The 26852-nt window shown below is 43.5% G+C and overlaps 1 protein-coding gene across 1 annotated transcript in view; it reads left to right on the forward strand.

The window, feature by feature from the left end:
• LOC137340449 (actin-related protein 2/3 complex subunit 1B-A-like) overlaps nucleotides 1–26852 on the forward strand; it is a 39109-nt gene that overhangs the window by 7823 nt on the left and 4434 nt on the right. Inside the window, exons 3-8 of the mRNA XM_068002888.1 lie at nucleotides 15482–15586; nucleotides 16850–17072; nucleotides 18717–18824; nucleotides 21414–21620; nucleotides 22208–22283; nucleotides 24635–24831. Of these exons, the coding sequence (XP_067858989.1) occupies nucleotides 15482–15586; nucleotides 16850–17072; nucleotides 18717–18824; nucleotides 21414–21620; nucleotides 22208–22283; nucleotides 24635–24831 (916 nt within the window). The remainder of the gene's footprint in view (nucleotides 1–15481; nucleotides 15587–16849; nucleotides 17073–18716; nucleotides 18825–21413; nucleotides 21621–22207; nucleotides 22284–24634; nucleotides 24832–26852) is intronic.

A 26852-nucleotide genomic window follows, 5' to 3' on the forward strand; every position in this document is an offset into this window, starting at 1 on the left:
AGTGTGATTTATTTCAGCAGTTGCTCAGACCCTAAATCTTTTACCTTTTTCAGTCCACAACACTGCTGCCCTTTGACAGAATCTCATCTCACTGAGTGCAGAGAGAACCATAGCACTTACGCTGTGGTAAAGGGAACCTTACATGAGCCCCTGGCAATTTTACTGGTGAGGAGGGCGAAAGATTCCATGTTGCTTTTCAAGCATTTATGGTGAACTTTCTTCATAGAGGAGAAAACCGACTTTGATACAAAGGTGTATAAATTTTTTTTAAATGGAAATAAAATCACCTCAAAGCAATTTGAAAGGGGGAAGAAACCCATCAAAGAAGCATCATCAAACCCCTCTACGTTAAGCTCTCGTCCCTCTGGTTTTATAATGCACATTCCATTGTTAAATTTGCAACATTTTTTCCTTCAGCGATGTTGGGACTTGCCTGGAAGCAGACTGTTGTTCAGCTTGCTGCTGACCTGTTGAGTGGCACTGGCATGCTGAAGGATTGCTCAGACAATTACTGAAATATTAGTTCTAGCCCAGGCTTGTATGGTCATGCAGTGCTGTTTCACAAAAACAAATAAATAGAAGGTAGTTTGGGCATGTTCAGATCATGTTCATTTAAGGTTTCAGACTGTCCCTTCTTTTCTCTCTTTTTCTCCCCACCCCATTTTTTTTGTTGCAAGTGTTTTACTTTCATACCTCTCACTTTAGATCTTTCCAAAGGCCATTCACCATTTGATAACCAAGAGAGCACACAGCTGACCTCTTCATATTCGGGTTGCCAACTCTGGTTGGACATATTCCAGGAGGTTTCATCACATGACCTCTCACCTCCAACAGACAGTAAAGAGCCCAGTAGAACAGCCTTCTTTCCCCATCTCAAAAATTTTTATAACTAATAAATGAAAGTGTTCAAAGAACATGAAAAAAGCAGACCATTTCTTTTAATGCCCCTATGATTTTTTTCTCCTGGGAGATTAATTTTTAATTCCTGGAGGGTTGGCATCCCTACTTCATATGCCTCTGCTGTTAAAATTGGATAGTCATGTGGTGAAGGATAGAACTCTAGAGCCTGGCCTATAGTTGCTTCCCAGCTTTATATTCACAGAGATTCCTCTTTCACACACACCACACCCTAGATAAGCTCTCCTATAAAAAGGATACAAGAGAGTCCCCAGTTGATTCCCACCACCTGAATACAATTAACACTCATTGATTTAAATCATACAATTAACATCTGCCAAGCATGTCAGCCTGTTGCAGGTACACACAGTGGCTTGCGACGCCTCACCTGCCTATCTGGACGTGCTTCCTCCCACTCTTTCTCAATGGCTTGGCAGTGATCAGAAGATTGCTGTGTGAGAAATCCTAGGAGCAAATCCACAGGCTTCCATTTCTCCTGTCAGAAACCTGAGCTTTTTGTTTTGTTACAACATCAGTATCAAACTATAAATAGACATGATTATCAATTAATATGCCGAGATTGACCCCCATAAAGTGTATTATGGATGTGGGGTTAAATCATGCTGGGTTATAATAGCACCTAAACATGTTCACACATTTGTATGAAATTTTTCACTTTGCTGTTAAGTATTATCGAGAAGCTAACCTGTTTAAAATAAATATAGAAAGAAAAAGAAAGACTTGCATTTATATAGCGCCTTTCATGATCTCAGGACATCCCAAAGTGCTTTACAGCCAAAGAAGTAATTTTTGAAGTATAGTCACTGTTGCAATGCAAGAAACGCAGCAGCCAATTTGTGTACAGCAAGATCCCACATACAGCAATGAGATAATGACCAGGTCATCTGTTTTAGTGATGTTGGTTGAGGGATAAATATTGGCCCAGAACACCGGGGAGAACTCCCCTGCTCTTCTTCGAAATAGTGCCGTGGGATCTTTTATGTCCACCTGTGAGGGCAGGTGGGGTCTTGGTTTAATGTCTCATCCGAAAGACGGCGCATCTGACAGTGCAGCACTCCATCAGTATTGCACTGGAATGTCAGCCTAGATTTTGTGCTCAAGGATAACATCTTGTCAGAATCGCATCAAAAGAATTTCACGTGAACACATTAATGTGTTTGATTGCTAATATCACAGCACGATATTCACATCTGGGGAGGCACATCCAGTTAGATGTTTTCAAATGATATGAACTACTAGCTAGATAGACTCATTTAATATAGTAAATGAAAAAACAGTGCGGAGCGAGGGGATAAAATCCAATATTACAAAGGTAGGGTGTTGCTTACAACTTAAAGTCTAAAGCAGTGACAACCAGAGATCACATCTAAGCTCCACTGATAATCTACTTCTGAATTATTTTATTGGGAAGGGGGGGTGAGGCTCCCATTTTTTTAAGCGTTGGACTCACCATCTCCAGTCAACACAGTGTAGATAATCCCCCAGTGCATTACCAAAAGCATTCTACAAGCAGACATGAGTGACTCCACAGTGGTAGCCAGGGTCCCTCTCCCTTAAAGGGATATAGACAGGCTGGGTGAGTGGGCGGAGATTTGGCAGATGCAATACAATGTTGGAAAATGTGAGGTTATGCACTTTGGCAGGAAAAATCGGAGAGCAAGTTATTATCTCAATGGCGAGAAACTGGAAAGTACTGCAGTACAAAGGGATCTGGGGGTCCTAGTGCAAGAAAATCAAAAGGTTAGTATGCAGGTGCAGCAGGTGATCAAGAAGGCCAACGGAATGTTGGCTTTTATTGCTCGGGGGATAGAATATAAAAACAGGGAGGTATTGCTGCAGTTATATAAGGTATTAGTGAGACCGCACCTGGAATACTGCATACAGTTTTGGTGTCCATACTTAAGAAAAGACATACTTGCTCTCGAGGCAGTACAAAGAAGGTTCACTCGGTTAATCCCGGGGATGAGGGGGCGGACATATGAGGAGAGGTTGAGTAGATTGGGACTCTACTCATTGGAGTTCAGAAGAATGAGAGGCGATCTTATTGAAACATATAAGATTGTGAAGGGGCTTGATCGGGTGGATGCGGTAAGGATGTTCCCAAGGATGGGTGAAACTAGAACTAGGGGGCATAATCTTAGAATAAGGGGCTGCTCTTTCAAAACTGAGATGAGGAGAAACTTCTTCACTCAGAGGGTGGTAGGTCTGTGGAATTTGCTGCCCCAGGAAGCTGTGGAAGCTACATCATTAAATAAATTTAAAACAGAAATAGACAGTTTCCTAGAAGTAAAGGGAATTAGGGGTTACGGGGAGCGGGCAGGAAATTGGACATGAATTTAGATTTGAGGTTAGGACCAGATCAGCCATGATCTTATTGAATGGCGGAGCAGGCTCGAGGGGCCGATTGGCCTACTCCTGCTCCTATTTCTTATGTTCTTAAATGTTCTGTCACTCCAAGTGCAGAAGTGCCTGGCTTTTGCTGCATATCTCCCTAGAGGCAACGTAGCTAAGGTTTGGTGCCGAGGGGATTATTTAATGTCGAACTAGCAACACAAATCAGAAATTCGGGCACACATTGCAAGATTTTCTGATTATTAAAGTGAATGGTTGGAAAATCATGGGTAGTTCGCTTCGGAATTTCCCATTTGCACTGCCAGTATACAAGGCTCCCTGCTGCAAGCATGGATTCAACAACAGCAACTTGCATTTATTTATATAGCGCCTTTAATGTAGAAATACACCCCAAAGCGCTTCACAAAGGCATAATAAGAAACATTGATGCTGAGCCAAAGAAAGAGATATTAGGAGGGGTGACCAAAAGTTTGGTCAGAGAGATGGGTCTTAAGGAAGGGCTTAAAGGAGGAGAGGGAGGTGGAGAGGTGGAGAGGCAAAGTGGGCTGGGGGGGGAATAGCAGAACAGGGGGCCACCAATAAGTGGTGAAGAGAGGGAGACTGCACAAGAGGCTAGATTCAGAGGAACATAAATTTGGGGGTGGGAGAGTTGTAGTGCTGGAGGAGGATTACAGAAATAGGGAGAGGTGAGGCCATGAAGAGATTTATACACGAGGATGAGAATTTTAATTTTGAGGCATTGGAGGAACAAAGCCAATGTAGGTCAGGGAGGACAGGGGTGATGGGCAAGCAGGACTTGGTATGCGATAGGATACGGGCGTTGGGTTAATATCGGATATTGCCACATATCCCTATTCCCCTTATGTGAAGGTATTATAGGATATTGTCATACATTCTTTACCTCTAATACAAGTTCAAGGACACGGAAACACTGAGATATCTGGTTAGTTACTCTTTATTTATCAAACCAATAATATAACACAATGCCTCACATGCAGTGCTCATGAGACTGGTACCAATGGTAACTCACGTGCAAAGGACTCATCAGAAATACTGCATGGGTGACGTCTTGACTGCTCACACTAGCCTCAGCAAGACTAGGTTGAAGTCCCTCAGGAGCCCAGTGTGTTGTATCTTTATGAGGACATGATTTAACCCTATAATGTGATGCCATAATGTCAATGGATCCTCCCCATGTCTAGTTAATCTCCCTTCAATGCATCTATGCACTGCTACCTGTTTCTTGTTCACTGCACTCACTAATGGCAAACTGTAGTATCAGTTATAGCCTTCCTTTCTTATCTCCTTCCAGTACATCCATATCCACCTCTATTCAAACCGGTTACTCCCTTACATTCTCCTAACTACCTGGCTATATTTCTTATATCGTCTCACATACTGTTAGTGAGGTAATGTCTGCTATACTCCAGCTTGGACTTTTGCAACTACTGCAGAATTAGTCTTTAATATGTGTGTATATATTTTCTATTTTAAGAAAAGCTTCCTATGGCTATTATACCTGGTACACCTATTCTTACAATGGGCAGCAGAGTTTCTTTGTATCAGCTGAACTTTACAGAGTGTACAGGAAGGGAAGCCGGCCAGCAGTGCATTGGATTAGGAGAGTCTGGGGATGACAATGGCATGGATGAGGATTTCAGCAGCAGATGGGCTGAGGTAGGGGTGGAGGGTAGGTGATGTTACAGAGGTGTGAGAAGGCGATCTTTGTGATGGGGGAGGATATGGGATCGGAAGCTCAGCTTGGAATTGCAACTGTTAAATTACCCCCACAGCACCTGGGGGAGGCAAACAGACAAGAACTTGCATCCAGCAATCTGTTGACGTCCTGCATCTGCTCCCCTTAAATTCCTCCGTTTAAACATTAAATCAGGAACAATTAAAAAGCAAACTACACCATGATATCTGGGCAGCTGATTACAGCACAAGATCTTTACAACAAGATTTTATTATGCAGTTGACCACTGAGTTGCTTCTGCCAACCGCTGCATTTGTGGGTTGTAACTGTGTCATCAAATAATTTTGAAGCAACTCTGGGCATCATTGAAAACACTGTCATTTTAAAGGTCTGCGTAAGTGGAGTTTACCAGTTATTTCAAAACAGTCGCTAAATGTCGTAATGCCAAGATGTTAGAGCAGATCATTATTATAACAGTGGCACCTAATGTGTTGTTCACAGCCAAGTCATTGACAGTGCTCATCCCAGAGGGTCAGTGATATGTCAGAACACAACCTACCACTAACAAATCTGATGACATGAGCAAAGTCAACTCTTTATCAGCTCCCCTTCACCTCTGTAAACTTGAGCTCATCCAAAACTCTGCTGCCCATATCCTAACTCGCACCATGTCCCGTTCACCCATCACCTCCCTGTGCTCACTGGCCTACATTGGCTCCCGGTCCAGTAACACCTCGAATTTAAAATTTGCATCCTTGTGTGCAAGTCCCTCCATGGCCTAACCCCTCCCTATCTCTGTAACCTCCTCCAGCCCTACAACCCTCTGAGATCTCTGCACTCCTCCAATTCTGGCCTCTTGCGCATCCCAGATTTTAATCACTCCACCATTGGCAGCCGAGCCTTCAGCTGCCTAGTCCCTAAGCTCTGGAATTCCCTCCCTTATCCTCTCCGCCTCTCCACCTCTCTCTCTTCCTTTAAGTTGCTCCTTAAAACCTACCTCTTTGACCAAGCTCTTGGTCACCTGTCCTAATATCTCCTTATGTGGATCGGTGTCAAATTTTGTTTGATAACACTCCTATGCAGCACCTTGGGACGTTTTACTACATTAAAGGCGCTGTATAAATGCAAGTTGTTGTTGTTAGGTTCTGGTCAGCGAGTTGAGGAATCAATGCCGTAATGCATAAAAGCCTCTTCCAAATGTCTGATATTAGTCATCAGCAAAGGAAAGCTGCAGTCAGTTTTAATCTGTAGTGGTCAGAAAATAAACTCGAAGTGAGTGCTGGAAGGCCATCTGTAGCTGGTCTGGAAGATTCTATGATGCTTGAATCTTTTTTTTTGGCCATCCTTACTATGAACATGATTCTGCGTGAGACCCAGATGGGCCTTTGGGTTTAAAATTAGGAACGGCATTCCTGTCGGCACAGTTGGAATGTTAGCAGTGAGACAGAAAGTAACTGAACGTGGAGAAGGTTCCACTTCAGCCGTGGCTCAATTGGTAGCAGTCTTGCCTTTGATTCAGAAAATTTGTGGGTTCAAGTCCCACTCTAGAAACCTGAGCATAACATCTAGGCTGACACTACCAGTGAAGTACTGAGGGAGTGCTAACTGTCGAAGACGCTGTCTTTTGGATGAGATGTTAAACTGAGGCTCCGCCTGCCCTCTCAAGTGGATTTAAACGATTCCATGGCACTATTTCGAAGACGAGCAGGGGAGTTCTCCCTAGTGTCCTGTCCAATATTTATCCCTCAACCAACATCATACAAAACAGATTATCTGGTCATTATCATATTGCTGTTTGTGGGACCTTGCTGTGCACAAATTGGCTGCCGTGTTTCCTACATTACAACAGTGACTACACTTCAAAAGTACTTCATTGGCTGTAAAGCACTTTGGGACCTCCTGAGATTGTGAAAGGCACGATATAAATACAAGTCTTTCTTTCTTCTACAGAGAACAAGTTGCAGCTGTTGAAAGGATGTTGGGGAACTTATTTTTTCTGCAGAAACCTCAGAATGATGACACTGCGGCAGGGGTAGAAGCTTGTGGCTGCCTGGCCAGGGTACAGGAAGCTGCAGAGTGAGCTTGCAGCTAGCTTAACGCAGAGTTTCGTTTGCTGAGGCAATGCAATTATTTTTATTCTTGTTAAACCTTTGTACGGAACAGAAAGGTTTAGTGTGACAGTGAAAAGCTGCATTTTACTTGCAGCAAGGTTTTTTTTCCCCATCCTCCTCTCCCGAAGGCTTTAAACTCACAGACAGAAGTCACCTTCTGGTACCTCACCCAAGTGTGAGCCAAGACAGCTGGGATGGGGGTGGAGAGGAGGCATCACAGCAGAGCTCAATCCTATCTTCACCCAATGTCCACACATTCGCACTTTAAGCTGGACTCAATGGAGGGCAATTAAGAGCGGGAGCTCTGACTGATCTTCTTCCTGAAACAGGAGCAGGGTAGCTAAATCTAGTGGCCCTGGTGCCTCTGGCTGAGGTTGGTGAACTTAAGAAAGATCTTGCATTCATATAGCGCCTTTTCACCATCTCAGTACATCACAAAGCGCTTCACAACCAATGAAGTACTTCTGAAGTGTAGTTACTGTTGTAATGTAGGAAACGCGGCAGCCAATTTGCACATAGCAAGATCCCACAAACAGCAATGTGATAATGACCACACTGTTTTAGTGATGTTAGTTGAGGAATAAATATTGGCCAGGACACCAGGGAGAACTCCCCTGCTCTTCTTCGAATAGTGCGATAGGATCGTTTATGTCCACCTGAGAAGGCAGACGAGCCTCGATTTAACTTCTCATCCGAATTTAGCACAGACAATGGATCAAACCTCAGACTTCTATGCTCTGTACGGCTCAGCTACTTAGCCAGCTGAGCATTGGGGAAGCCTTGCGGGAAGTTTAAAGTTTTTCTGTCTGTTAATTAATATTTCTGACTGATTCAATGGGCACATCTCTTGAAGATGAAGATTTGTGTAGATTCTGAGCTGCATATTACTATATTTTAGCAACTCACCAATTTTTTCACATGTGGTTAGTTTTTTCGCGGAGGGCTAATAGTAAAGTCCAACAAGCTGGTTAAAAGTGGCAGATCTACAACCAGGCAGGATGTTTTATATTTCATCAAAAGCTCCTTTGTAGACTTTTTAATATTTGAAGACTGATAAATAATTAGGAGCACAGGGCACAAAAGGTGTTTGTAATAAAAGGCAGTGCCGTGATTACTGCAGCCACGAAAGCTGTTCAAAGAAAAGCTTTGTCAAGTGGAGATTGTAAAAACTTTCCATAGTCAAAACATCAGTAGGAGGAAGAACTTTAACTGTGTTGAGTCAATGGGGCCCGTGCTGGAATTTGAATGATTTTTAAGCAACATTTTTTTATTCTACTGCTGTTGTACCTGTTTTTCTCTCTGAATTGGATGGTGCACAACCTTGTGATTGAGAATGTTACAGAGCCATTACTGGATTTGGGACACAATTTTATTACCAGTGCACTTTGGTGTCAACCCTGGCTCATTTGGTAGCACTCTTTCCTCTGAGTCAGAAGGTCATAGGTTCCAAGCCCCATTCCAGAGACTTGAGCACCTAATCTAGGCTGACACTTCAGTGCAGTACTGAGGGAGTGCTGCATTGTTGGAGGTGCTGTTTTTCAGATGAAACATTTAAACTGAGGCCCCATCTGCCCTCCGGGTAGATGTAAAAGATCCTGTGGCACTATTTCGAAGAAGAGCAGGGTTGGGGGGGGGGGTTCTCCCCAGTGTCCAGTCCAACAGTTATCCCTCAACCAACATCACTAAAACAGATTATCTGGTCATTATTTCATTGCTGTTTGTGGGATCATGCTGTGCGCAAATTGGCTGCTGTGTTTCCCTACTTTACAACAGCGATAACACTTCAAGGTGCTATATAAATGCAAATTCATTCTTTCTTTCCAGGAAGCTGAGTCTCCCAGCCTAGCATCCAACCACATTTTGGACATTCCTTACCCTGCCTAGCAGATCATTCAGCGACAAAAAAAAAATCCTGTGGTAATTTATTCAAATTAAGTAATCCACATTAAGTTGCCAGTGCAAATACCAGGTCATTTGAAAATGATGTGGATTTCTGCCAACATGGTGTTTTGAAATTCACTTGGCACTGGCAATCGTTCTAGTTCATGACCACAAATAAAGTGTAGCCTGACATCTAAAAGTAGCCACACCCAACTTCATTTTCTTTGTGATAAACTTCTTGAAACAGCCTCGCTCATTGCAGTTTCATCCTTGGTCAAGCTCATGTTCCCGTTTCAGAGCTGAGGTTGGTTGCCCTTATTTGGAAATATGATTGACTGAATTTCCAGTTCTGCTTCCTATAGCTCGCTGTTCACAATTATATTGTTCCACAGCTTTATTGTATAACTACCGGCTGCGATTGACACACTAAACGAGTAGTAGGTGGTGAAGAGTGATTGATAAATAACCCAGGCACTGCATCTGTTACCTGTGGCAAAGGTTAGCAGGAAATAAACGTACATCCAGACCAATAACTGCAAACATCCAGGTCACAAGGCCAAGCTGACAAAAATCAGGCAAACAATCGAGTCAGTTTTCACCTCAAAAATGGATTTTTGTAATAAAATGATAGTGGACTTCAATTTGAAGCACTTTATTATTCCACTTTACTAGATTAAAAATCAATTGAGAAAAAATAAAGGAAATTGTATTCAGAATCTCACAGATAAGTGCAGGTGAGGGAGCCATCCGTTCCAGCTAGCTCATCCTTCCATAGGAGTCTATAGTCCCCTCATCACAGCATTTAACTGCCTCTTGAATGGTTCCAGAGTTTTTGGAGGTGATTTTAAACCCCAAGAACAGGCGGGTTGGGGGGCGGGTGGGAGTTGAAAATAGTTGTATTTTGGGTCGCGACCGCAACCCTGCTTTATTTCCGGGTTTAACGTCGGTGCGTAAAAGTACAGGCTTCCCACTGGGAATGCAAAGTCTGAAAATTTTGCGGTTGTGACCCGAAAAAACAACTGTTTTCAACTCCCACCCGCCCCCAACCCACCCATTCTTCGGGTTAAAATCACCCCCTTTGCCTCCACTACCCTACCCACAAGGCCACTCTGCATGAAGAAGTACTTCCTGAAATGAGTCCTGTACTTGCCTTTACCAGTTGGTACCTGTGACCTGCAGTGTGGTTTAACTTAAAATAGTGGAGGTTGATTTTAACCCCAAGCAGGTTTTGGGTGGGTTGAGTGCGTAACGCACTCGCTGGACTCACTTTCAGATCCAAGGTATTTTAACTCCCAGGCCTCATTTAAATGCTACTGGCCCACTTCCTGCCTGGAAGAGGCGGTTAGATAACGCAGAGCGGCCACCAGCAGGAGAAGATCAGGTGGCTCTTGGCCACCTGCCGACTTGCAGTTAAATGGTGGGGAGAACGGGAGGACAGTCCGAGACAGAGGAGGCTGAAGACCTCTTCTGTCTGCAGTTTGCGGGAAAGATGCTCAGGCCTCAATTAAAATGCAATCAGGGTTATATTGATGTAATTGGACCCCGATTTACACAAATTTATGAAGCCCCCGCCTGCTTTAAGTGGGCATATTCCCTGCAGGTTAAAATTGGACATGGCGCAGAAGTGTCACGTTCTGAGCAAGTAAGTAAACTGCTTGTTTTTTAACTGCCCACCCGCCCAGTTTCCGCCGGATGGGTAGGGTTAAAATCGATGCCGTGTTCCCAATTGAGCTTTTCTATTCTGCTATTGTCTCTATCTCAAGGATGTCCCCTCTTATTCGCCTCCTTTCAAGGCTAAAGAATCAATGCTGTTCTTCATAACTTGGTCCATTAATTTGGGATCACCCTTCTCTGCATTGCCTCCAAGGCCTTGGATGTTTCACTTGTACCTCGGAGACTAGAACTGGACGCAGTACTCAAAGTGGAGATATACTCCAGTGGTTTCACAGAAACACAGAAATGTCACTACAGGAGATGATTTGGCTCATCGCGACTGTATTTGGACTCAAATTCCTTCATCCTGGCCCTTTGCCAAGTTTACACTCACAGAAATTCAGATTTGGCCAAGATTGAGTATCGGATGTTATAAATGCTGACTGTTCTTGTCTCAGCAAGTTTGTACAATGTACGGTGTTCTTAAGGATGCAAAGGCTGAACTTTAGGATTCCACTAAGTGTATTCGTAGTGTGATTCAAACCTGAATTCCAACAACAACTTGGATTTATTTCACACACTCCTCAATTGGAGGAAGGTGTGTGGGAGTGCTGTGCAATGAGGAGGAAAGGGATATGATGCACAGTGGGCAGAGGAATGGAGAGGCAAATGGGGAACTGAAGGCACGGATAGAAGAAGAGGATTTTGGGGAGGGTTTTGAAAGCAGGGAGAGAAGCAACAAGGCAAGGTGGGAGTGGGGTGGGGGGGGGGAGGTGGAGGACTGGGTAGAGAATTCCAGTGGGCAGGAGTGTGATGGTGAACGGGCGATGGAGCAGAAAAAGAGAGGAGAAACCTGAAGCTAAGAGGAGCACAGAGTACTTGCAGAGACATAAGGCAGGAGGTAAGATAAAGCAAAGCCATGGCGAAATTTGAAATCAAAGACAAGAATTCTGAAATCAATACATCAGGGCAAAGGGAGTAGGTGAAGTTAATGTAAAAGGAGTGAATAATGAATGAGGATGTGACACTGAATCAGTCTGGAGTCATGGATGTCTCTTGTGGTTCTTATAGTTCAGTGTTAAATTGGGCACTAGTGTATTAAATCTCAATATTGAAAATTAGAATTGGTTAATGTCATTATAATCCATTTTGTTACGTCTACAAACTGTGCATTATTGCGTGTTTTTCCCCTCCTCTCCTAAAAATGGTGACTCACCTTGGCTCCTCCCACCCTCCAGTACCTCGGCCAAATGACCATTCTTCATATGTGAGCGGCGGGGGTCATGGGTCAAGTGATCAAAATCCTTAACCCAAGGACACTGCGGCCAACATAATATCTTCACTGTCGCCCAGCTCCATATCAGCTAAATCAGGGATCGGATTCGGGATAAAAACAAAAAATGTTGGAAATACACAGCAAGTCTATCAGCACTTGTAAAGGGAAAGTTAGGTTAAGATTTTGGGTGTAGACCCTTTGTCAGAAGCTGGATCCTCCTGATGTTTAAGGTTGTCACGACAGTAAATGGTGCCTGTACTCAGTCATTGGTTAAAAGCTGCAGGTTACAATCAATCCAAATTGTTATTTCTCAAAATTATGTTACTATGGTTTTGTAGAAATATTTTGAGTATTTCGAGAATACGTTAAATTTTAATTTTTAAGTTCCCTGAAGCTGCTCAGTTTTAATTGCTCCTCATACCGAATAAAGTGACATTAAGGTGTTAACCTCAAGCAGTACTAAATGCGTAAAACACAATTTGCATTGTACCCCAATGAATGTGCGGGGCAATTTGCCTGCATTTTAATCTCCAAGGGCCAGTAGGGGCAATTTTTTATATCTATTCTAAAAACATAAGAAATAGGAGCAGGAGAAGGTCATACAGCCCCTCGAGCCTGCTCCGGCCTTCAATAAGATCATGGCTGATCTTCAACCTCAACTCCATTTTACACTGGTATTGTTTAATAAATAAGGGTTTGGACTGGAACCCTGACCAATTATGATGGATGTATACCATCACGGTGGTGAATCACGGTCAAGAATTTCACAGAAATATCTTCTTTTTTTTTCCCACCAATTTTCTCTCCTCCCCTCTGTTACCAAAGGCATTAACTCCTTGCCGTGATATGGTTCCAAAGCACTGGGAACTCTTGAGTATCTTGTCTAAGTGTCCAATCCTCATGTGAGCCATGACAGTGAATGTCAGCAAGCTATTCCACCACATCTGTCCTCGCCTGATGCCATACGAACATACGAAATCGACGGGCAGGCCTGCTCCACACCATGATGGCCAGAGCATCATGACTGGACACTTCCTCCCCCTCCGCACGCCCCACACAACTGTGTAATCTCCTTGGAGAGAAAAAAAAAGTAACCCTAACCCTAACCCAAGGCCAATAGCAGGAAAAAAAACTCCTCTCGGACAGACCCTTCTGGCCTGGTTCGCTGGTTAGTCATTGGGTATGGGAACTCTGGCCGGTTGTTTTTTCTTCCCTCCTTAACCCAAGGGCACTGAGGCCAAGTCTTGCACCCCTACCACTGCCCCTTCGGAGGTCAGTTTTATTTTCAGGGAATTTGGTGAGAAGAGAACACTTCGGTACTGCAGAAATCACTACAAATTTCCTCACAGTATAAGATTCCTCTACAAGTCTTGCTACAAATATTTGGAAATCCTGCAGGATTTTTTTAACTGTCTCTTTTAGGATCTGTAGAATAAAGTGAAAGCACAACACTTTTAAATCCCAATATTCCAAATGAATCTTACCCAACTAAATAAACATTTCACGTCCACAGGGATGTTAGGGTCAAATACATCAACAGACTCGCATCTTGCCCAGGTCAAAGGTGCCAAAATGGAGGATCTTGCAACTTGGCTCTGACCCTTTCCATACATGGCAAGGAAATGCCTCATGCTGCCAGTAAATTAGAAGACCCCTGAATAGTCACACAACCAGAGTCCCACTTGGGAGGAGGTGGTAAACGAAATACCATTTTGGGTAATGCAGTGTAGTCTGGATCCAGATGTCCACGTACAGATGTTCCTTGCAAGACACTTCACTAGGCCTGTAAACAGGTGTGGTTCCTGATAACCTAACCGTGACACAGTCATATCATTGCCCCCAGAAATCTTTGAAATGTAATAACAAATATGTTGTATGTGCAGCAATGTAAACATATTCTCACAACCAACATGGTGGACTTTGAATGGACTTTTTGAGAGGGCTATTACAGGCTTTGAACCTACCTCCTAACTCCTTGAATCAGGGACAACACCCCTTCAAAATAACTTCATTTTATTTGCAGTTTTAGGATGATTTATGAAGTGTGCAACAGGCATCACACACCATCGACCCAAAGGCTTGCACTATTTAGTACTTGCTGCTTCCCTGCTCCTTCGGAAGCCTTGATATTGGATGCTAAATACTTTTGGACCAGCTTTCATGTAAAACCATCCTCTCCAAGTGTGGTGAATGGTCTGCTGTACAAATATGCAACGGAATGGACTGCACAGCACATTTTGTAGCTTAAAGACTCGGAAACCAATGACACTGTCAGTGAAAAGGTTAATCCAAAATTGGGTGCCTTTACATAAAAATATCAAGTGACAACATTTGAAGAGGATGTTGTCTGTCTGAAAAGGCAGCGTTTTTGTGCTTGAGAGTGATGTTTCCTCTTATTAAGGGTGGGTATGAAACCTTATCTACAAGTGCTGTGCACAGAGGATTGAACAACAGGAAGCAAAGCACAGAAAACCCACATCCCTCAGCTAAGAGTTAAGGGCATGTAATTCCTCTTTTAGCCAAAAGTGGGAGAATGCCTGTTTCCCTCAGTAGTTAATGACCCATTAATGAGGTTGAGCGAACACAGGGCCTTGAAACATATGATTCGTTTAGCAGGTCATTAACGACAGAGAAAATGGCCATTTGTCGTTAGAAGGGAATTTAACCTGTAACCCTTTCCAATCCTCTCGGATGTCCAAATCTTAGTTTATTTTCCTCTCCAAAAATATCTCGCTGCCCGGCTATTAATAGCCAGTATAAATAATTTTTCTTGCATTAGTGTACTTTATTAGGGACACTGAAAAAAGCCCAGCAAATTTGTTGAAATTTTCAAAACAGCACAGAGGTAGAGTTGCCAACCGTCCAGGAATGGCCTGGAGTCTCCAGGAATTAAAGATTAATCTCCTGGGCACTGCTGCGAGTAAACTGGGAAAAAAAATCATGGAGGAATTGTGCGTTTTTTTCATTTTATTTGAACACTTTTGTTTATTAGTTGTGCAATGTTGCAGATGGGGGAAAAAAGCTGTTTGACTGGGCAGGGCAGTTGGGGGGCAGGAGGTCACGTGATGAAACCTCCAGGAATACATTCAACCAGTTGGCAACCATACATAGAGGTAGTTGTTGCTTTGCACTCCATTGGTGTTTTAATGTGTGTGCTTATTTTTACCATTTGTTGTTTGATTTCATTTACATTGGTTTCCTAGATCTATACAGTAGAGTAAAAAGAGATAAACAAGGCCTGTAACCACGCTGTCCCACCATTACTCCATTTCTCATCCCCACTGTTATTAAGGATATTAGGATCAACAAGCCAGGCCTATTTTGATAGATTAACCAACTCTGGCTGTCATAATCAATATATCCCTCAATCCCTTCTCCTGAAACAGATTTAATTGCCGCTCGAACCCATGACATTGTTTCCTTTCATGGCTTTCCCTGTAACTTGTTACCCTTTGTGTGAAAAAAACTCCCTTCTCACTCCTAACTTCCTGGTTTTGAACAGTTTCCCCCACTATTTGAACTCTTCATATAGTGGTTCCTGAATTCTGTTTCTGGCCTGCTCACATGGTTTACATTTTCTAATTGCTTCCTCAGAGATTGCACTATGTCCCAACAACCACGAGGTTCACATTTACAAGAAAGAGGGGTCCAAGTGGAGCAGGATTCACGAGCTGAAGGAGCATAGTGGACATGTGACAGGTGAGACACACTGCACATTACTCTGTTGTATACCAAGTAGTGCAAGAGGTCTGTGTGCGTACACCACCCTCTGTCAGGGAGCTCAGCACAGACACACATCTTAAAGGTTCATCACTGATGAAGTGACTGCTCCATCCTCGCAACACTGGCCAACTGATCCCAAAGCAGATGGTTTTCTTGAAGTTGCAATGACTTAAAAATACCCATTAAAATGAATGATAGTATATTTGATTTTAGAAAATAAGAAAGAACATTGCATTTATATAGCGCCTTTCACAACCTCAGGATGTCCCAAAGCACTTCAAAGCCAATGATTTCCTTTTGAAGTGTAGTCACTATTGTAATGTAGGAAAATTAGCAAATACCAAAATAATAAATAAAAAATATTTTTAAACAATTATCTAATTTTCTATGATCTTAACTTTCTATGATTCTAAAGTCTGCCAATGCCCACAGAGGATTCTATTCAACAGTTTTACATTCTCCAAGCTTTACTTTGTGTTCATTTCCATTAGTGTTTTTAAATCATCACTGCCAGTATGTATACACATCAGATTTACTCCAATGTAATATATACACAGTTTAATATATATACTGCAGATATACGGCAACATAATATATACACAGGTGTACTCCAGTATAATATATACTGTATACTCCAATATAGTACACATATGACAGAGATATTCCAGTATAACATATACACAAGGTATGCTCTAGTATAACATGCACAGCATGTATGAGTATAACATATTCACAGTATACTTCAATATGGGATACTCATGACAGGAATGCACATATACACTCAAGTATATTCCACTATAACACACACATCCACACACACAAAGAATACTTGATTATAAGGTATAGACAAGTATACACCAATAAAATAATTACAATACAGAATATACCCCAATGTATAATATTCAAGACAGGTGTTTTCTAATATTATATTTACATAGTGTACTGTAGTATAATACAATCACTTCAGTAAACTGTAAAATAAAAGTGCCTAATAACCTAATAAGAGTTAAGTAGCATCAGATCAGTTCAGCTACATCATCACCATAGACTGACAGACAATCTGCTTTCTTGCTGGGGTGCTCAGGATGCCATTAATTTTCACTCCCTTCAGTCAGTCATGGTTTCTATTTAAATATCTACAACACAAGGAAACTCAAAGAACTGTAAGACACTCTTGAGAATCTCTTATCCTTTGTACATCGTGATCAATCCAATCCAATGACTTTGCTCTTGAATTAGGGATTGACTGGGCTCCAGAGAGCAATCGAATCGTGACCTGTGGAACTGACCGTAACGCTTACGTCTGGTCCCTGAAGGGAAATGTTTGGAAACCAACTCTTGTCATCCTAAGAATCAATCGTGCCGCTAGATGTGTGACGTGGTCGCCAAAGGAGAACAAGTTTGCGGTGGGCAGTGGGTCACGGCTGATTTCAATCTGCTATTTTGAGCAGGACAATGATTGGTGAGCTTGCAGTGACTGGAATAGGTCATACACCTAGAAGAGGAGATGTGTGATAGAGCAGCTCATGGCGCACAGCACAGAGCGGGCCCCAACTTGAGAGTAAATGAGCAATACTGAGAGATCAGAAGATGGCTGGTGTGGTAAATGGAAAATATTACACTAAAGACTTGCATTTATATAGCAACTTTCACAACCTTAGGATGTCCCAAAGCGCTTTACAGCCAATTAAATACTTTTGAAGTGTAGTCACTGTTGTAATGTAGGGAAACGCAGCAACCAATTTGCACTCAGCAAGGTCCCACAACCAGCAATGGAATAAATGACCAGATCAAATGTTTTAGTGATGTTGGTTGAGGGATAAATATTGGCCAGAACACCGGGAGACCTCCCCTGTTCTTCCTCGAATAGTGCCATGGGATCTTTTACGTCCACCTGAGAGGGCAGACAGGGCCGCGGTTTAACATCTCATCCCAAAAACGGCACCTCCAACAGTGCAGCACTCCATCAGTACTGCATTGAGGTATTAGCCTCATCCTTGTGCTTAAGTCTCTGGAGTGGGACCTGAACCTACAACCTTCTAACTCAGAGGTGAGACTACGACTACTGAGCCAAGCTGACACAATTATTGCACTAGTGCAATAGGGCTAAGTAGACACTGGGACAGTGTAAAGTGAGCCTTTACGATGCAATCAGTATATTTCACCTCACCTGCAAGTAGGGCAATGCAAGATACTTGAGAACTGGGTGCCTGAAATGGGAAAGTGTTCCATCTCCCAACGCGACTATCACTCACCCTGATGACCCTAACAATCCACTCCAAGTTTTCGTTTAACGACATATGTTACCTGAAAAACTATCATAATGTGAAGTTATTCAAATGTGATGTGGAGACTCCCTCGATGCACAGGTGCCTGGCCATAAGGACTCTTAGCGGTTAAATCATCCAAAAGAGGGTGGGGGGCGGGAGGGCCACCAGCTCCCCTCCAAGTACTGCCTGGCTATTGCTTAGTATCTTCTCTCCATTAGCTCAGCCAAGGAGATTGGAGACTCACCATGCAAGGAAATAACGAGCAGAAGTTTACATCTGAGAGGACTGGGTAGTGCAGTGGGTTAGCATATCGTCATTTCACCTCTGGGATCTGGGCTTCAAGTGCAACCCAGATCCAAATCTTCCCTGTCTGATAGTCCTGCAGCAAATGAGTTTGGGCAAACTGAACCTAATTTCTAATGGGTAAGGGCCAATGCTTCAGTGGTTCAGCGGAAGGTGCCCTTCAGCTTTCGGGTCTGGGCCATGTTGAGGTGGCAGAGTATAAGGTGCTTTACTCTGCACCCAGCTCTACCAAAACTGGCCCTGGCACTGAGTGCCCAAAAGGAAAAGTGTTTTATTTCCCAGCGCCAAGAACCCTCAGCTGGATGAGGACAAAAATCCCTTTAACAAACTAAAATAAAATAAAATACACTGGCACGAACTGTGCCCGCTGTCAGGTGAGCACCTGGGTGGGGTCAAGGGGAAGTCCATTGCCCCATGCAGATTGCACACTCACTTCGGGAAAGGAATTAAATAGACATGTAATTAAAGAAAAGCTGGATTCTCTGCATCAAGCATCATCTCAGGGTTTAATCTTGTACACTTGCATTTCACAGGTGGGTTTGTAAACATATCAAGAAACCAATTCGCTCCACTATACTGAGTCTGGACTGGCATCCCAATAACATCCTGCTGGCCGCTGGCTCCTGTGACTTCAAATGCAGGTAACGTGCACAAGATTTGATACATTTATCACAACAACAACTACAAGGATATACGTATCAGGAAAGGCTGAACAGGCTGGGGCTCTCCTCTCTAGAAAGAGAAGGGTGACCTGATAGAGGTCTTTAAGATAATGAAAAGGTTTGCTAGAGCAGACGTAGAGAAAATGTTTCCACTGGTAGGGGAGTCCAAATCTAAAGGTCATAAAAATAGAACAGTCGTTAATAAATCCAATAGGGAATTCAGGAGAAACTTCTTTGCCCAAAGAGTGGTGAGAATTTGGAACCTGCTACCACGAGGAGTAGTTGAGGCAAATAACATAGATGCATTTAAGGGGAAGCTAGATAAGCACATGAGGGAGAAAGAAATAGAAGGGTAGCCTGATAGGGTTAGATGAAGTAGGGAGGGAGGAGGCTCGTGTGGAGCATAAACGCCGGCATAAACCAATTGGGCCGAATGGCCTGTTTCTGTGCTGTAGTTTCGATGTAACTCAATGTAACAACACCTTGCATTTATATAGTGCCTTTAACATAGTAAAGCTTTACAGGAGCGATTATCAAACAAAATTTGACACTGAACCACATTAGGAGTATTAGGACAGGTGACCAAAAGCTCGGTTAAAGAGGTGGGTTTTAAGGAGTGTCTTAAAGGAAGTGAGAGAGGTAGAGAGGCGGAGAGGCTTAGGGAGGAGATTCCAGAGCTTTGGGCCTAGATAGCTGGAGGCACGGCCGCCAATGGTGGGATGAAAGGAAATCTGGGATATGCAAGAGGCCAGGGTTGGAGGTTATAGGGCTGGAGGAGGTTACAGAGATAGGGAGGGGCAAGGCCATGGAAGGATTTGAATACAAGGATGGGCTTGCAAGAATTGGCAGAAATTAATATTCTGTCTCCACAAATTGTTTGATTTATTGAATTCATAATTGTAATTCACTGATTGCGTTGCTGCTTCATGAATTTTACTTGATAGCGAGGCCTGCAAAGACTCCATATTTTTATAACTCTTGTCTCTGTTATTGATGCTGAATATGGTCAAAATGCACGAGGGTTAGGCACCTACATCAGCACTGACCAATAGGTTAACTACTAGCCACATCTGGCCAATTGGGAATCCAGATGTGGCTAATTGCATTTCTGATTAATAAGTAAGGAATGAGTAACAGACACTGTCATTGGGCATGTGATCTCAATAGTCAATGCGCACGGCATGTACATGTGAACTTTAACCTTTTTGTGTGTTTGGTGGTAAAATGGTAAGACAAGAAGCAGATTGTGTGAATATTTTTTGATCACTGTGAGTGCTTTACTTCCTTGATTGCTGACTGATGGTAGATGTTTGTTAAGTAAGTGTACACGGTGAAGTACATTTACCAGTATTGTGTTCTCTACTACAATTAATGCATATGGTTAAAACAGTGTTGTCACAGCCACACCTGTGGCTAATCAGCGATTTCTACATTCATAATATTAAGATAATTTGAATTATTTTTTTCTATTTTTTTCCCTCCTCCACTGCAATTAATGATTCAGGCTGGAGTGTGGTCCTATAGACCATGGCAACCCTCCATTAGCTCCAGTTGTATTGTAGCTCACATTGGGGTAGTACATTCAGCTGCTTCTGGCCTAGTCCAGCTCTCCTGTCTGTTTTTGACTCTCTAACTCTTGGTCTCCTCTCTCCTGGCTCCTGATTTTCCAGTTTCCCCTCTCTCTCAAGTCTCTCACACACCTCTCCTTGACTCCCGTTCTCCTGATCGCCTGTCTCTAACTCCTGATCTCCCGCTCACATCTCCCTGACTCCCTTTTTCCTGTTTCCCTCACTCTCTCTTGCGCCCAAAGTTTTGTTGGTAAAAATGGTTATAGCGTATACAGCAATCAGTGTGTGTACTGAAACCTAATTTTCCACTATCTGGAAAGTTGTTTTACATCACGTATTGTGACACATTGGCTTTGATCCCCAGTGTGTACCAAGTTAATCTGATTTTAGCCGGAGCATCATCAGAGTCGCTAAAATTGGTCTCAGTGTCTTTGGAGTAGCGGGGTGGGGGGGAATCAGCCATGGTTCCTGCTCCTGATTGGGTATCCAGTGATCCCTGACAGGATGTCAGGATCAGGTATTTGGCCTCCACAGTAGAGATGTTCACTGCCTTGGGTCACATGCCAAGAATACCAGTTCAGTGAGGTACTGGAGGGTCTGTGAGCATCTGTGGGACTGGAAGAGTCCAGCAAGAGTTGGTGCCTTCAGCAAAGGGAGGGAGAAAATTGGAAAGAAAGAAGGAAAAAAAAACTGTCCCTTAATTTTCTTTTCCTTGACCGGCTCCATTAGGTAAAACCAATAAAGCACGGGAGCATTCCTGTTTTCTTGGCCGAGTTCCATTACTGACTGTGATTTTAGAATGCACACCTTGAAATACCAACAGCATTGAGGTTGCAGTGAAACACTCTTGAAGCTGAGCCAGGATCTACATTCATTGGATTTATCATGGTTTTAGGCCATTTAGAATCTCAAAAATGCACAGTACTTGGCAGTAGCCTTGCTGTAAGAATGTAGTCTCATTGCCAGCAATCTGATTGCAATAATGCACTCTCGTCGCCAGGGTTTTCTCTGCCTACATCAAGGAGGTTGAGGAGAAACCATCGCCCACGCCATGGGGTTCGAAGATGCCGTTCGGAGAGCTGATGTTTGAGTCCAGTGGGACAGGAGGCTGGGTTCACGGGGTCTGTTTCTCCGACAGTGGGAACCGTGTGGGATGGGTCAGCCATGACAGCACCGTGTGCGTCGCTGATGGCAACAAGAAGACAACGTAAGCCTCCATTTTACTTCACACGCATTTAGTACCGTAAACCAACGGTACAGACAAAAACATTCCTAACAACATAAAGCAGTCGTTTAGTTAATTAGATGTTCTGTCTGTGTGATATTTTATGAATGAAATCTAGATAGAAAAAAAGGTCACAGCACACCAGTCACATTTAACAGCAAATTGGGCCAGCGCTTGGCCTCACACGGGCTTTACATTGACAGTGGTGAGCTGATTAAAGGTCATCTGACAATGGATTCTATATTCGCAGTAAATCTTTTGATGTTAAAGGTTTGCAATACTGCTTTCAGATGCATGCATCTCACAGGGTAACATGCACCTCACCAAACATCTCCCGGTGCATATCTTAAACTTTCCATTCATTTAAGAACATAAGAAAGCCCGAGTGAGAAAAGCCATTCAACTACGGGGTAGAAGTTGGACCTCGTTGCGCCCATTTTACGGGTGTAATGCGGGTGCAATCGTGCCCTCAGCCTTGCAGCGTCTAGAAGTTTCTAGAATGTGTCAGCCACTTTTCTTGCCTGCCGTTGCTACTAACACAAGCTATTTTCTCTTTTTTTTGCCTACAGGATTGCTTCCATCAACACAGAGTCTCTACCTCTCCTGACTGTTACATTTATCACAGAGAACAGTTTGGTGGCAGCAGTAAGTCACGTAGAAATACACCGAAGTCCCTCAAACAGGATCTGGTCACTGAGCGTCCCTGTGTCCATTTGCCACAGAAAGGACCAAGTTGTTTGAAGGAAAATCCTTTCACATGTATATAAAAAAATTATTTCACACACTTTAGAAAGAAGAGGGTGCAGAGGTGATTTACTAGAATGGTACCAGGGATGAGGGACTTCAGTTATGTGGAGAGACTAGAGAAGCTGGGATTGTTCTCCTTAGAACAAAGAAGTTTAAGGAGAGATTAATAGTGGTGTTCAAAATTATGACTGGTTTTGATGGAGTAGATAGAAAGAAACTGTTTCCACTGGCAGGAGAGTCAGTAACCAAAGGCCACAGATTTAAGATAATTGTCAAAGAACCAGGGGGAGATGAGGAGGAATTTTTTACGCAGCGAGTTGTTGTGATCTGGAATGCGCTGCCTGAAAGGGTGGTGGAAGCAGATTCAGTAGTAACTTTCAAAAGGGAATTGGATATATACTTGAGAAAGAAAAATTTGCAGGGCTATGGGGAAAGAGCAGGGGAGTGGGACTAATTGATTAGCTGTTTCAAAGAGCCGACACAGCACGATGGGCCGAACGGCCTCCCTCTGTGCTGTATGATTCTATAATTCTATTTAAAGTTCATCTGCGGCAGGTTTGTGATTGAATACTCTGTTATTGCTGAAGGAGATGTTGCAGCACTTACATTATAAGAACATAAGAACATAAGAAATTGGAGCAGGAGTAGGCCAATCGGCCCCTCGAGCCTGCTCCGCCATTCAATAAGATCATGGCTGATCTGATCCCAACCACAAATCTAAAGAACACAAGAAGTCGGAGCAGGACCCGGCCACATAGCCCCTGGGCCCTCTCCGCCACCCACAGGGCATTGACCGATCCGAACTCAGCTTCATGTCCAATTTCCTGCCCGCTCCCCATAACCCCTAATTCCCTTTACTTCTAGGAAACTGTCTATTTCTGTTTTAAATTTATCTAATGATGTAGCTTCCACAGCTTCCTGGGGCAGCAAATTCCACAGACCTACCACCCTCTGAGTGAAGAAGTTTCTCCTCATCTCAGTTTTGAAAGAGCAGCCCCTTATTCTAAGATTATGCCCCCTAGTTCTAGTTTCACCCATCTTTGGGAACATCCTTACTGCATCCACCCGATCAAGACCCTTCACAATCTTATATGTTTCAATAAGATCGCCTCTCATTCTTCTGAACTCCAATGAGTAGAGTCCCAATCTACTCAACCTCTCCTCATATGTCCGCCCCCTCATCCCCGGGATTAACCGAGTGAACCTTCTTTGTACTGCCTCGAGAGCAAGTATGTCTTTTCTTAAGTATGGAGACCAAAACTGTATGCAGTATTCCAGGTGCGGTCTCACCAATACCTTATATAACTGCAGCAATACCTCCTTGTTTTTATATTCTATCCCCCTAGCAATAAAAGCCAACATTCCGTTGGCTTTCTTGATCACCTGCTGCACCTGCATACCAACTTTTTGATTTTCTTGCACTAGGACCCCCAGATCCCTTTGTACTGCAGTACTTTCCAGTCTCTCGCCATTAAGAAAATAACTTGCTCTCTGATTTTTCCTGCCAAAGTGCATAACCTCACATTTTCCAATATTATATTGCATCTGCCAAATCTCCGCCCACTCACCCAGCCTGTCTATATCCCCTTGCAGGTTTTTTATGTCCTCCTCACTCTCTACTTTCCCTCCCATCTTTGTATCATCTGCAAATTTTGATATGTTGCACTCGGTCCAGTTCAGTAACAGAGAAATGGCCTAGTGAGTAAATGAACTCTTTGCTAAACTAATGCCAACCAGAAGACTGTCTGTGTTGAGTAATTGGGGCAGTATTTCGAGCACCAAATTGGCCCAGCACCCCAGCTAGGGAGTGGGGAATAGCAGGCAGATTGTTCGCTCCAGACTGCTGTCTGGTGACCTATGTTGCACAGGTGTAGACATTGTGCGAGGACAGGTCCAGGTTTCACTGTGATACCCTTCTGGAGATTGGTTCGCTTGCTAGGCTTACGCATGAAGAATGGCCCCTTGTGTGAACTACTGAAAAGCTGCTAGTACCTGGGGGCCTCAGCCCAGCATGAGTCAATGCCTTGATAAGAAGGAGGAAGAAAATTAGAGGGAGAAATCTTTTCCAAGTTTAACATTGAATCACTTGGGTGTAGTGTTTTGAAAACATGCACGATATCTGATATACCTGCACATCAACAGAAGACGACCTCTGGCAGTGTTACTGTAAAGTGGTTTCTCCGGTCCCTGGATGTAAGTAAATAGCAATTTAATGGAAGGTTTATTTTGTTTCTGTCTTGTTCTCGCAGGGTCATGACTGCTACCCAGTGCTGTTCACTTATGACGGCAGCAAAGACACGGTGACATTTGGCAGAAAGCTGGATATTCCCAAGCAGAATGTGCAGCGCGGGATGACGGCTTTGGCAAAGTTCAGGAATCTGGATAAACATGCCTCAGCCGATGACAGCAATGCCATCCTGGCTTCTCTGCACAAGAACAGCATCAGGTATGGAGCGCGGCCCACTCAACCACTGAAACATGACGGCACTAGCAGCAGTGAGGTGGTGTAGTGCATCGGAGAGCAGTGCACAGTGTCACAGAGAGGGATAACCTAGGTTCAGTCCCCACTCAAACCTACGAGATACAAAACTGACGGGCAGGAAAAGACCAGCTGGTCCCGCAAGCCTGCATTGTGAATAAATACTTCCTTACACTCCCTCCTCCCCCACTCCACCTGTCCGCAGCCATGTTATCTCCTGGGAGAGGCAAAAAAAGAGAAAAAAACCCAGGGCCAATAAGGGAAAAAATACTCTGGAAAATTCCTCTCCGACCCCCTCAGGCGATTGAAACCAGTCCAGGAGATCACACGGACCAAGCGTTATCTATAAAGACACTTACCTTTTATATGATGCGATCTCTGCCCTAATCAGGAACCGGTCCAGCTCCCTCTTGACTATACAGAGAGCCAGCACCCACCACACCAGCTGGCAATGTATTCCAGAGGCTCACTACTCACTGGAAAAAGATCCACCGTCTAACATCCAGTCTATTCCTACTCTTGCATAGTTTAAACTCACATCCCCTGGTCCTCCCCACTCGGCTCAGTTCCTCATCTGAGCCACCTCAATGGGGGAGATTCTGAGGGAGGGGCCAACCTGTCTTCCATCCTGATGATTAACTACAGGGGACAGAGGCAGTTGATTTTATTTGTTGTTGACAGGCCCAAGTGAAGGGCACAGGCCCATAGTGCAGGACACCACCAAGTTCGAGGAAAAATGGAGAGAAGATTGCATAAAATGTAAAGAAGTAGGCAACACAAGCTCGAATTCAAAAGCCTGAAAATCTCACCTAGAATCATAGACATTTACAGCACAGACGAAGGCCAGTCGGCCCATCACACCTGTGCCAGTTCGCTGAAAGAGCTTTCCACTTAGCTGCATTCAATTGCCCTTTTCCCCATATTCTTTTAACTGTTTAAAAAATATTTACCTACAGTTGTGCTGTATGTAAGTAGGGGTTGACTAGGTCTGGGTATCAGAGCGGTCACAGTGATGGGACAAGGATGCCAGCAGTAGCTTCCCATTCCGTACCTGCTTCTGAGGATGAAGAAGCTGGAGAATTCCAGTTGAGGCATGACTCATGAGGAATTACTTTCCACTTTTCGATGACTGTGAAGAGTAAAGGAACTTTGCAACTTGCAAGTAACATCATTGTGTTGATGCCTCCACCTCCTGTCTGGACTCTCCACTGCACCTGCTCCTGCGTGGTTAGATACAACTCCTCCCCACTGCACTGGCCCCCCAGCTTATCCCACAGTTGACAAAAGGCCCTTGAAAGAAGGCATAATGTTTAAGAGGTTTCTCAGAGGAACTTTACTGTTCAGTAGACCTAAGAGACTGGGGATACAGCTCAGTCAACAAGAAGTTAAATTTCTATAGTGTAAAGAAATTGCTTCAGAACGTTGAACAAAGTGGAAAAACAGGTTGACACCAAGTGGGAGACAGAAGGAATGGAGAAGTTGTGGGAGCTATGTAGGTACAGTCGAAGAGAAGGGTTTTTGAGAGGCAGCAAAACAAAGTGACTTGGAGAGAGGATTTCGGAAGGTAGGACTGTAAGGACCAAAAGGATGGGCCACTAAAGGTGAAGTGGAGGGAGCGGGAGAGAAGCAGGAATCAGTGATGGGAGGAAGGGAGAAGGCCACTGAAATAGGGTCATGGAGGGATTTGAAAACAAGAAAAAAAGAGGTCAAATATTGATTCAAGTGGGCAGGGGTCACATAATAGAAAGTGAATTTCATTATCGTTCTACAAAAGTAGCTATTTGTGCAATACAGAGCTTTTTAAAAAATGAAATGCTCAATCCAGGAAATCAGCTGGAGCAAAGAAAAGCTGTTGCATCCGAGTTAATCAGGAAATCTTGGTCATGACTCCCAACTTGTCTGGATTGTAATTCTTCTTCAGCCAGTGTGGGTCATAATTTTTTTTAAGTGTAATGAATTCAGCATTCTTGGTGACTCAATGTACCACA

This window comes from Heptranchias perlo, chromosome 22, assembly GCF_035084215.1.
Source record: "Heptranchias perlo isolate sHepPer1 chromosome 22, sHepPer1.hap1, whole genome shotgun sequence".
Lineage (NCBI taxonomy): Eukaryota > Metazoa > Chordata > Chondrichthyes > Hexanchiformes > Hexanchidae > Heptranchias > Heptranchias perlo.